At 52.1% G+C, this 12,685-nt stretch overlaps 1 protein-coding gene across 1 annotated transcript in view; it reads left to right on the top strand.

The window, feature by feature from the left end:
• The window catches only part of DLG5 (discs large MAGUK scaffold protein 5), a 108,221-nt gene that overhangs the window by 81,334 nt on the left and 14,202 nt on the right, over positions 1-12,685 (top strand). Inside the window, 10 exon segments of the mRNA XM_006180045.2 lie at positions 1,242-1,334; positions 2,821-3,840; positions 4,607-4,730; positions 5,071-5,215; positions 6,557-6,669; positions 7,066-7,155; positions 7,440-7,590; positions 11,282-11,444; positions 11,557-11,690; positions 12,383-12,529. Of these exon segments, the coding sequence (XP_006180107.2) occupies positions 1,242-1,334; positions 2,821-3,840; positions 4,607-4,730; positions 5,071-5,215; positions 6,557-6,669; positions 7,066-7,155; positions 7,440-7,590; positions 11,282-11,444; positions 11,557-11,690; positions 12,383-12,529 (2,180 nt within the window).

Here is a 12,685-nt window from a genome sequence, read left to right as displayed (position 1 = left end):
GTTTAGATTCCACATATGAGCGATCTCATATGGTATTTTTCTTTCTCTTTCTGGCTTACTTCACTTAGAATGACATTCTCCAGGAGCATCCATGTTGCTGCAAATGACATTATGTTGTCTTTTTATGGCTGAGTAGTGTTTCATTGTATAAATATACCACATCTTCTTTATCCAGTCACCTGTTGATGGACATTTAGGCTGTTTCCATGTTTTGGCTATTGTAAATAGTGCTGCTATGAACATTGGGGTGCAGGTGTCATCCTGAAGTAGGGTTCCTTCTGGATACAAGCCCAGGAGTGGGATTCCTGGGTCATACTCTTACCGTAACTATTATATCAAAACTAGGCAGTAGACATTGGTATAGTGTGTGTGTGTATAGTTCTCTGTCATTTTATCATATTTTAGGTTAAAAAAATTAAGACACAGAGCTGTCCACCACTACAGAGATTCCCTTTTGTTACCCTGTTACATTAACACCCACAGCTGCTCTGCACAGCCCACCACCCGCATCATTACCCCTGGTGACTCATGGGTTCTCCAGCTCTATAATTCCGTTATTTGGAGCATATTGTGTAAGGAGAACCTATGGTATGTGCCCATTTGAGATAGCCTTTTTCCCTTGGCATCGTGCTGTGAGCTCCATCGTGTAGTTGGGCGTACCGATGATGCGGTCCTTCTCGATGCTGGGTGGTACTCCATGGTATGGCCCAGTCTTACCATTCACCTGTTGCTTGTACACATTTTAAAAAGGTTGGAAGATGTCTCAGAGATGTGGACAGAGACTCGGGCATGAGGGACTTTGGGAGTCTTTGTGGGCAATAATGATACTTCATGTTGGGCGGTTTGAGCTTGGCCTCCCACAGCATGATCTTGTGTTCAGTCTCCTCCTGCCCCTGGCAGGGGTGCAAGGCTGTTTGTCATCCATTTTGTGGGTGAAGGAGTTCTGTGTTACAGTCAGGCCTAATGCAGCAGGAAGTGGCAGGGCTGGGGTGTCCCCCCACCAGGGACCCATGGTGTTCTGGTCCCAGACAGACAAGCCCTTTCCTTGGAGTGATTTTAAGGCTGTGTGTTTCACTTGCCTCAGAAGCCCCTTAACTGGACCCTGAGGGCTTCATTGGGGAGGGGCTTTCTCTCCTTTGCCAACTCCATACAGAACCAGGCCCACTGTCCAACACGGGTCAGCAGCTGGGCAGGAACCCCTGTCCTGGCGGCAGGCCTGACGGGCTCTCTGTTGGCCCTAGATCAATGGCATTGCACTGGACAACAAATCTCTGAACGAGTGTGAATCTCTGCTGCGGAGCTGCCAGGACTCCCTGACCCTCTCCCTTCTGAAGGTAAGGGCCCCGGCTCTGCTCTCACCCTCTGCAGGGCAGGCAGAGCCCCAGCTTCATGTACCTGAGCTGCTTCTCCACATCACTGGGATCCTTGGAAAAAAGGTCTTGATTTACAGATTTAGGGTATGCATGAACCCTGACTGGATCCTGATTTAAAAACAAAAACAAGAAACAGCTATGAAGGACATTTTGGGGACAGCAGGGTACGTTTGGATCTGGACTGGATAATTAGATGCTGTTAGGGGATTGTTACTTTTCCTAGGTATATTGATGTTATTGGGGTTATATAGGAGAATGGCCTCACTTGGGAGAAATACATGCTAAAGCTGTTAGGGGTGAAATGTTGTATTTGTAGCTTATTTTCAAATGTTCTGTGATACAGATTTAGACACTTTGGCAAAATATTGTTGAATCTAAATGAGTTTAAGGGTGTTCATTGTACTTTTCTATCAACTTTTCTATAAGGGTTGGAAAAAAAACAGGCTTATCCACTTCATTAAGAGATTATTTTTAAAAATTACTTTAGTGGGTGGGGGGTATAGTTCAGTGGTGGAGCACATGCCTGGCATGCATGAGGTCCTGGGTTTAATCCCCAGTGCCTCTATTAAGGGGAAAAAAATTACTTTAAAATTAATAGGCTTTTTGGGGAGCAGTTTTAGGTTTACAGAGAAGTTGAGTTAGTACAGAGAGTTCTCATGTGAAGTGCTGCTTTCCCTGTTACTAGCATCTTGCATGAGTTGGGTACATTTGTTGCTATTGATGAGCCAGTATTAATGCATTGGTGTTAACTAAAGTCTGTAGTTGACATGAGGATTCACTCTTGGGGTTGTGCATTCTGCAGATGTAGGCAAATATATAATGACATGTATCCACCATTACAGTATCAATAAAGAATAATTTCACTGCCCTAAAAATCCTCTGGGCTTTAGGTGTTCATCCCTTCTTCTCCCTAACCCCTGGCAACCACTGATCTTTTTTTTACTGTCTCGTAGTTAGCCTTTTCCAGGATGTTGTATAGCTGGACTCGTAAAGTATGTAGCCTTTTTAGATTGGCTTCTTTAACTTATTCACATGCATTTAAGGTTCCTGCATGTCTGTTCATGGCTTATAGGTTGTTTCTTTTTATCGCCGAATAATACTTCATTGTGTGGATGTACTGTATATCTGTCTTTAATAATGAAATTTTTACATTTACGTTTAATAGTTTAAAAAAAATAGGCAGGACACATTGCAGATGATTTCAGAAAGTTCTCAAAGTCAAGGGAATTTTGTGGCTCTCCTGTGGGATCGCAGTGGCCAGGCCTTGAACAAGCCTCATCTGTGGGAGATGTGTGTGTGCCTGTATGTTAGTCCATCTGTCCGACTTTGGGAGGTGTGTGGCCCATTCCTAACCATCACTCTATCTCCAGGGATGTTTTTTGCTGGCACCTCCAAGTCTTGCGGTCTCACCTGCTCTCTTCCTTGCTCCTCTCCAATCCCTACTTAGGTGTTCCCTCAGAGCGCCTCGTGGAGCGGCCAGAACATTTTTGAAAACATCAAGGACTCTGATAAGATGTTGAGTTTCCGAGCCCATGGCCCAGAGGTCCAGGCTCAGAATAAACGGAACTTGATGCAGCACAACAACTCCACGCAGACGGACATCTTCTACTCGGACAGGCTGGAGGACAGGAAGGAGTCGGGCCCCACAGGAGGCAGCAGCTCCTTCCTGCACAAGCCGTTCCCCGGGGGGCCCTTCCCCGTCTCCCCCCAGGCCTGTCCCAGTGCCTCTGAGCGCAGCCTGAGCTCCTTCCGCTCGGACGCTTCAGGGGAGCGTGGCTATGGGCCAGTGGACATGCGTGGCCGGCGGCCGCTGCTGCCCTTTGAGACCGAGGTGGGCCCCTGTGGGGCAGCAGAGGCCCCCGTGGACAAGGCAGACCCTGAGAATGCCAACAGCGGCGGGACCTGGCCTAAGGCCGTGCTCAGCTCCACGGCAGGGCCCGAGAAGCTCTCCGTTTACAAGAAGCCAAAGCAGAGAAAGTCTATCTTTGACCCTAACACTTTCAAACGCCCCCAGACGCCCCCCAAAATAGACTACCTGCTCCCAGGCCCTGGGCCTGCCCACTCCCCACAGCCCTCTAAGAGGGTGGGACCTCTGACACCCCCAAAACCTCCCAGGAGGGGTGACTCCATTAAGTTCCAGCACAGACTGGAAACCAGTTCTGAGTCAGAGGCCACTCTGGTGGGCAGCTCCCCATCCACCAGCCCCCCGAGCAACCTGCCCCCTGACATGGACCCTGGGGAACCCATGCACGCCTCGCCCCCGCGCAAGGCCAGGGTCCGCATTGCTTCCAGCTACTACCCTGAAGGGGACGGGGACTCCTCCTACCTGCCGGCCAAAAAGTCCTGTGACGAGGACCTCACCTCCCAGAAGGTGGACGAGCTGGGGCAGAAGCGCCGCCGGCCAAAATCTGCTCCCAGTTCTCGGCCCCAGCTCACTCCAGTAGTGATTTCTGCTCAGTTCCTGGAGGTAGAGCTCAGTCCTGGGTCGGGTAGGACTGGGTGGAGGCCTGGCAGGGTGGTTGGCAGTGAGACCTCCTGCATGTGCTGGCATCTCTGATCTTGGGCTGAGCCCTGTCTCCTTTGCCTTTGCTCTCTGCCCCTGCCCGGGAGGGAAGGGGAGGGGTGGGAGGTGGATACAGCGGGAAGCAGCCGCCCTTCGGAGATGGGAAAGTGGTATGGGGTGCATGGTGGCGGGAATATCACACCAGAGGAGGAACGCCTTCTTAGGTGTGGGGTTTGATTTGTTTATTCAGCAAGAAGCTTTTGAACTTGTGTGATAAAACCAAATGACAGGGTCCCACCTTGAAGGGTTTAGGGACATGTGATTCTGTTAGCCAGCTTGTTTTTGTGGCTGTTTCTGGAAGGGAGAGATTGGTGTGAGCAGGGGAACAAATCCGTGCTGCTCTCGGCAGACACAGAGCTTCACACAGCTGGGCAGGGTGTGTGGAGTTCTTATGAACATGTGCCTGATGTACACGTGCCCCCCCTTTTACACACAAAATCTGTGTATTTGAAAAAGCAGGGTTTTTCTCTGCAGTTTTCTTCCAAAGTATTTTTCAAGGAAGTTCTTTCCTCGCAGATTTGTAGGGCAACATGAATGAATGAATGACCTGTGATCTCTCCTGGCCTTCACTTCTTCTGTCCGAGTGGGAGGAGCTGGGTCGTAGGGGACAGGTATTGCCTGTAAATACCCGCGTGTTTCCAGCCCCTGCCTCTTGCCTTTGGCCCTGCAGGAGCAGAAGTGTGTCCCAGCCAGTGGAGAACTCTCTCCAGATCTCCAGGAGTGGTCCCCTTACTCGCCAGGGCATTCTAGCCGGCACAGCAACACCCCCTTCTACCCGAGCAGGGCATCTGTAGGTGAGTTGGTGGGGTGGGGCTGGGCTGGGGAGGAGGGTCGACATGGCTCACAGGGCCACCCAGTCCAAGGGAGAGAAGAGGCAGTCACTGCAGGGAGCTACTGTAGGTCCCCAACCCAGAGGTCCAGATATCTAGCAATTGCTGGCCTATTTGGGGTGTTTAGTCTTGTATCAATACATTTTTTAGCTTTTCAGAATACTTTCTCCCCATAGCAGCCCAGGAAATAGGAAGCACTGAAGAGGGTTCTCCTGCTTTACAGATGGAGAAAGTCCAGAAGCTTGCATAGATCTGGGGCTGGCTGGGTGCTTTGGGACAGTTGTCTCACCTGGTCCATTTTTAGGCACTGTTCCCCGGAGTATGACGCCGAGTACCACTGTGAGTTCCATCCTGAGGAACCCCATCTACACTGTGCGCAGCCACAGGGTCGGCCCCTGCAGCTCTCCGCCCGTCCCCAGAGAAGTTGCCCCCCAGGGTTTGCATCCCAGGTATGTGAAGCCATGCCCATGTCCCTGTGCCTCAGCCATCCAAGCCCACCACATAAAGCCACTGTGCATAGAGGTGCTCCCTTGCCTAGCTGGGAAGGGGCTGGGGAGGGCAGCACTGGGACCCCAGGGAAAGTGAACTTTAAGGATGCTCTCTTTGTTCACCAGTGTGGTGCTTGAAAAGGTATTTATAGGAAGGTGGTAGTGATGGCAGCTGATACCTGAGAGCTCACATGCCAGGCACTGTGCTCAGACCTTTATCAGCATCATCTCACTCCATTGCTGGAGCAACCTCACTGTTACTGTCTCTAGTCTATAGATGAGGAAATGAGCCTTAAAAAAATGTATGGATTGGCTCAAAGTCTTTCATTCAATTCTCTGACAAATTTAGTTGAGCACCTACTACATGCCCTGGACTGTTTTAGTTCTAAGGGGATACAGTCAACTAAATAGACAAACTTTCTCTCATGTGACATTTGTATTCAAGTGTGAGGGCAAAGAAAAAAAAAAAAAAGAAGAAGAAGAAGAATGGTATCAGATGGTGCTCAGTGGCCCTGAAGACCCTAAAATGTCGACAGGCTAGGCTGTGACCTGGAAGAGGGTGGCAAGTTAGATTAGGCAATAGGAGGGCCCCATGCAGGGGATTCTGCCATGAGCAGAAGACCGAGAGGAGGCCAGCTGTACAAGGTTTGGAGTGAAGCCTCCAGGGAGGGAGGGCTGTAAGAGCTGTAGCCCAGGCTTCTTGAGAATGGTGTGGTGGGCTTGAGGGACAGAGGAGGGGAGCTCAGCAAAGAGATGGTGAGTCAGGAGGAAGGCCCAAGTCATAGGGCACAAATCCAGTAGGATCTGTGGCCATGATGCAGAGTTTGAATTTTATTCTGAGTGTAGTGAAGACCACTGGAAGGTTCCAAGCAGGGAAAAGACATAGTCCCACGACACGGCTAGAAGTCATCGTTGGGCCTGACTGCAGGCCAGCCTGACAGGGGTGCTGCTTGGACTCTGCCCTCCAGCTCTCCGGTTTCCTAGGCTCAGTTTCTCGGGGGAGGTGCAGGACCCTCTCTAAGGTCCTCAGTGCTGTCCAGCCCCTCCCTGCCCACCCAGGATTCAGAGCCTCCCTTCTCCCCTGTAGAAAGCCCTTTGTCCCAGTGAGCCTGCTCCTGGCCCAGGAATGAAGTGGATGTGCCACTCCTACTGCTCGCAGGGCCCTTTGAGTGTGGCTGTGGGCAGTCAGTGTCCTTGGCTTCTGGGCCTCCCTGAGCTGGCAGAAGTCCTCAGGGAGGTCTGTCCCTCATGTCCCATCCTGGTCTTCCTCCTGAGCCCCTCACCTGTCTGCTTCTCTCTAAGTGTCCAGCACCAGGGACGCCTGAGCCTGGACCTGAGCCACAGGGCCTGCAGCGACTACTCTGAGATGAGAGCCTCCCACGGATCCAACTCACTGCCCTCCAGCGCCCGCCTTGGTAACTGTGCTGTTATGGGGCACCTGCCGTTCTTCATCTTTACCTGCAGCCTTGTGCCCAGACCCTCTGGTGGCCTGCCACACACCCCTTTCCCCTCCCACGCTGCACTCAGAGTCCTATCCTGTGGCCTTCCTCTGTGTCTCTGTTTGGGGCTAAAAGTGAGACACTGTGAGCCTGTTGTGGAGAAGCCTAGCTCTGCACAGTTTATTCAAATCCTAGGGGTTAATCATGTATTTTTCCTAACTATTCCATGTTGAGGCCCCCCCAGGGATAAAAGGCAGGGCCCACTATGCATTCCGTCGTAATTGTGTGTCTGTCCTGCTGGAGTGGTGGTGAGAGAGTGAGGGGTGCTGCTTGACCACAGGCCTAAAGTTCTGTTTCCTTATGGAACCACAGGGTCTTCCAGCAACTTGCAGTTCAAGGCAGAACGCATTAAAATCCCATCAACGCCAAGATATCCCCGGTCTGTTGTGGGATCTGACAGAGGTGAGAACTTGTCAGAGCTCCCCTCCCCCTGCCGATGCCCTCTGTCCTCAAGGTGGGATGTCTGGGTGCAGCTTACAGCTCCCTCACCATCTCAGCCACAAGTGAATGTTGGAGGGTGCCAGCTTCTGGCCTGGAGACGCAGTGGGTCTCAAGACATGTGGAGCCCAGCACCTGCACTCAGTGCCCTGGCGGTTGCCGAAGCGTCTGGGCTGCATCATCTCCTCTGCCTGGGCTGCATGAGAGCGAGGTGCAGGACTGGCTGTGTCACCCACCTCTCTCGGCAGGCTCGCTGTCGCACTCGGAATGCAGCACTCCTCCGCAGTCTCCCCTGAACGCCGATGGCCTGTCCTCTTGTGGCCAGTCTCAGACTTCAGCTTCTACATTGCCCAGAATTGCTGTCAACCCCACGGCCCTCGGGGAGCGGAGGAAGGACAGGTGAGTAGTGGCCTGCCATCTGTGCCGTGGGCACAGCGGAGGATGTGTGCCCCTGCAGCGGGCGGGCATTGAGTCGAGGGAAGTGGTGGGAGTTGGGGAGTCCGACCGAGTGGACCTCCGGTGAGGCTGCTCTGGTTTGAGTGCCTAGCTTTCCCCGGTGTCTTGCTCCGGCACATCATGAGGAAGTCCTGAGGGCACGTGATGTGGGAGGAGGGGAGCACACAGATGGCCAGGGGAGGAGCGGGGTGAGCTCCTGCCGCTGAGCGCCCACAGGAGGAGGTGGGCTCCGGCAAGTGATGCTGGGGAGGACCTGACAGTGACCGTGACGGAGTGGTGCCCTTCACTGCTTCCTGCTTCCCAGGCCCTTGTACGCACTTTGCACAAAGTAAGTCATGAAATCCTCACATAACCCCACCACCATCATCATCATCATCTTCGTCATTGGCCCCATCTTACAGGAAACTAAAGCCAGAGTTGGAGTGAGTGCTCTGTCCATGGTCGCATGGTTAGCGACTGGCCTACCCCAGTAAGAATCAGAACTCATTCCTATTCTTTGCTTTTTGGCCCCAGGACACAGCTGCATCACCTGCCCGCCCCCCGCCCCCAGGCTTTTTATTGTGAAATGAAATACACACAGAAAAATGTATGCAAAACATACATGCACAGCTTAGTCATTTATTGGTTCATTTTCAAATGCAGGCCAATCTCAGCTGAGATTTTAGGCTGATCTCAGGCTGATGTCAGTCCAGACATGCCCTCTCTACAGGCCGTCCCTCCTTGGACGAGCTCTGCACACACCTCGTCCACCTCTGTTCTTCGAAGTGGGATTTAGCACTTTGTATTTATATTTAAAAGGGTCTGTCTAGATCATAGTGGGAGATCTGAATAAACTCAGACTTACCTTTACTTAATTACTTAGAAGGAATAGATTTGCTCTCCTCCAGTCAGATCCAAAAATTTGAGGAAGAGATACTGCTGGGCAGGCCCTGTCATTAAGGAAGTCTCTTGACTTGACATTCTGAACTTGTAAGACAACAAACCTAGCAGGTATCAGCTGGAGGACAGAGTGTACCTAACCACCAAGGTGCCGGGGCCCCCAGGGGAGTCAGGGGCAGTTCATCTGGATGTGTTCATGCCAGCCTCACCTGCATCGTGTAGACAGGAGCAGCAGCCTGCAGTGAGTTGTGGGTGGGTGCGTGGTTTTGCTGAACCCCAGCTCAGGTCCTTGAGAGAACAAGACCTTCCCCCCAATGAAGTAGGTTCCTTAGAGGCAGAAAGGGCCTTGTCATACGGGGTCAAGCTTCCCCTTAGCTCCCTCCACGGTGCACAGAGAACCAGGAACTACTGATTCCTGGCTTCACAGTGTTTAGGATCTGATTAGAGACATCAAGTTTAACCTGTGTGACCTACCTGAAGAATAGGTTGCTTAATAAAAATAGTCCGTCCTTTCCTGAGTTTAAAGTACACTGTCGTTATAGAAAAGTGGGAAAACTAGAAAAGTAGAAAGGAAGTCACATAATCTCATCAACCAGAGGTTCAGGTGCTGTCATTTAACCTTTTGGGATATATATATGTGTGTGTGTGTGTGTGTGTGTGTGTGTGTGTGTGTGTGTACACAGTTTAAATGCATGCTTATTACTTACATTTTATATACATAGATACTTCCTTAATATATATTTTAAGCTATTTGTAATATTAAGCATACTTTGTGAATCTCTTTAATAAAGCAGCCTTATTGTTCTTAGAAAACTCTTGTACGTAGTATAAAAATTTGAATCATTCAGGTGATTAAAAAGTAAGGATTACCTGAAACCGCATCACCTAGAGATACCATTTTGAACATTTTGATAGGGCCCTCCATAGAAACTTTTTAAAAAAATTTATTCATTACAAATTTTTTTTGGTGGAGGTAGTTAGGTTTATTTACTTATTTTTAGAGGAGGTACTGGGGATTGAACCCAGGACCTCATACATGCTAAGCATGCGCTCTACCACTTGAGCTATACCCTCACCCAGTAGAAACTTCTTTATGCCCTGAATAGACACATAAACACGTGTACAAATTTATGTAAATGGAATCGTGCCGACCTGTCTTCTCATGCCACAGTGTGTCCACCGCATCTTTCCATGTCAATAAATCCTGATGTATATCATTCATAAGATATCATATCATTTATGGCTTCTGTTGTGTGGCTGTTACTAGGACTTGGTTCCCTGTTCCTTTGTTGAGGTAAATGGATTGTTTGGAGGTAGAAGAGAGGAAGCGGGTGGGTATTCAGTGAGGAATGAGGGGCCCCAGCCTGGAAGCTAGCTCTGCCTACCCCAGCGAGCTGGCTGGGGGCTCCTCCCCACCTTTTGCCATCCTCCCAGACTGGGGTTGCAAGGGCAGTGTTGGGGTGACTGCTCACTGTGAGTTCTTAAAACTTTAAACAGCCTGGCTCTCTAATTCACATTGAGTCTCAGAAGTAACTGAGGGCACAGGCCAGGGACTGATGTATCTGAGCTGGAGGGTCAAGGGAGGCATTGCAGAGTGTGTGAGTTGGGGGGGTGTTGTGGGGGAGAGGGGAGCACCCTTTGTAGGGTGGGAGGGGGGAGGGGCAAGTCAGGAAGGACTTTCATCTCAGTATCCCCAGAGGATTGGGCCCAGAGACCCGCTGAGCTTGAGACAGCTGTGCCTTGGGTGGTAGGGGTGGGATGGTTGGAGGGCTCCCCTCTGCCTGCCCTACTGTTCACTGTGTGAATCCACACCCACCCATGTGCTCTGCAGGAGGGGAGCCCGAGGAGGTGGTGCTCTGGTGGGTGCCTCCCTTGGCCTTTGGCTGCAGTTTTGTCCTGAGGAGGAGCTCCGGGCAGTGTGAAGCGTGGTCCTGGTGGCTGGGTGTCACTTGGCTGTCTTTCTGTCTCTTGCGTTCCAGGCGTCTGTTGTTTCTTCCTCCTCCGATCGTCCCTCTCCTTTCTAACCTTTCGCACCTTCCAGATGTCTTCACCACCACAGATCCCTCCTGAGACTGCCTGTGGCTGCCAGGCCCAGGTCCTCCTCCCTGAGGAGTCTGAGGTTGGCCGGAGAGGAGGTCCCCACCCCCACCCGTGCCCCTCCCACCCCTCGTTTCCACGGTGTGGTGGGCGGCTCCCCCGGGGCCAGCGAGTGCATGGTGCCACCTTGCTTCCGGCCTCCTTGTTTCCTTTTTAATGTTTCTGGTTTGTAGCAGCTTAATATCATGATCATTTTGCATCACCCTGTGTACTGATAAATATAAAAACTGGTAATTTTATATTGTCCCTTCCTGGGTGAATGCCATCCCAGAAACCATTTTTCCTCCAAGGGTGTATCGAGACCCATTGGAGTTTGTAAATTGAATATTGTGAGGCCGCTCGTCTCCCATTATGGAAATCTGTGTGCCTTTTCCCTGTGTGTGTGTCAGTGTTTATGGTTCACACAGACCCCTCTTTGTATCTTTGGGACTGGGTGCTTCTGTGTCCATCTGGGGGGTCGAGTTTGTATTGCATGAGGTTGTGTATCACTGTCGTACAAAGGTGAGCTTCATCGTGTTCCCATTCAGCTGTCATTGTAGGAGCGTCAGCACTCCCTGGCCCTATCTACGTAGCAGTTGCATGCTTAACTTCAGGTCTTCCCCAAACCTTTTCTTTGGGTCCAAGTCCCTGAAACTGAAACCATTGGCTCTTTTCCAAGGCCCTACGTGGAGGAACCGCGCCATGTGAAGCTGCAAAAGGGCTCGGAGCCCCTGGGCATCTCCATCGTGAGTGGGGAGAAGGGCGGCGTCTACGTCTCCAAGGTGACCGGAGGGAGCATCGCTCACCAGGCTGGCCTTGAGTATGGGGACCAGTTACTTGAGGTAAGTGGGAGCTGCCCTTCTGCTCTGCATCCTTCTCTCCCTCTTCTGCTCTCTTCAGCCCCCAGCTCTGCCCCCATCCCTATCGCTGAGCCCACTCTTGGGTGTTTCCTAGTTCAATGGCATAAACCTGCGGAGTGCCACGGAGCAGCAGGCCCGGCTTATCATTGGGCAGCAGTGTGACACCATCACCATCCTGGCCCAGTACAACCCACACATGCACCAGCTCAGCAGCCACTCCCGGTCCAGGTGAGACCCTGAGCCTCCCAGTAGGCGTCTGGGCTGTGGGATAGTGGTGGAGAGATGGGTGCAGCAGGTGAGTGGCTCGCTGTGGGGAGACCTGTGTGCCAGTTGCAAGTTCTGGGGATTCTGCTTCCATAGGAGTTGACCAGTCCTGAGTTTTGGAGAAAGGACATATAAAGGGAGGATTTCTCCTCCTGAAATAGGGTGTGGAAACAGGTAGCTGGGTCCCCCTGTGCAACCGTGTGCATGAGTGTGTGGTAGCCAGGAGCTGAGGCCCACAATGGGATTCTCACACAGAGCGGTCTGGCCGCCTGTCCACGAGCAGACACTGGACACCTGCCTGTATGTGCCTCCATGCTGGGGGTTGCAGAGCAGATGAGGAAAGGGAGACATGCCTTTGCAGTGCAGTGCCTGTGAAGGGAGGGGGTCATGATGCACAAACAGGTAAAAGAACAGTGAATTCACGTGTCCCCAGGCTGACCCCTTTACAGAGAATCCCTGAGTTGAGGACAGGCATGGGGAGAGGTCGGGCAGATCCTGCAGGTGGATGATCCAAGGCACCTATTCTTGTCTGGGCTCAGGGCACAGAGCTGGATGACCTGGTCCTTGTTCACATCCCAGACCTGGTCACCACTGGAGAGTGGGTGACTCCGGGCGGCTCCCTGCCGCTCCTTACTCTTCCTGTCCTCTGTCCCTAGCTCCCACCTGGACCCTGTTGGGACCCACTCCACTCTCCAGGGCAGCGGTGCCACCACCCCGGAGCATCCCTCGGTCATTGACCCACTAATGGAGCAGGACGAGGGCCCTGGCACCCCCCCGGCCAAGCTGAGCACCCCCAGTTCCAGGTCAGCAAATGCACACTGAGAGCCTTCCATCTGTGCACCTCAGCCGAGTGGGGTGGGCTGGGCAGGTCGTTGTCGTGGCCCGAGCTCATTCTGTGAGGGGCATGGGCCCTGACTGCTGGTGCTGCCCGGGTTGTCAAGACTTGGGGTGGGGAGCAC

The sequence above is a fragment of the Camelus ferus genome, chromosome 11 (assembly GCF_009834535.1).
Source record: "Camelus ferus isolate YT-003-E chromosome 11, BCGSAC_Cfer_1.0, whole genome shotgun sequence".
Lineage (NCBI taxonomy): Eukaryota > Metazoa > Chordata > Mammalia > Artiodactyla > Camelidae > Camelus > Camelus ferus.
The sequence above is the reverse complement of the archived record's forward strand: the minus strand, read 5'-3'. Positions and strand labels throughout refer to the sequence as shown.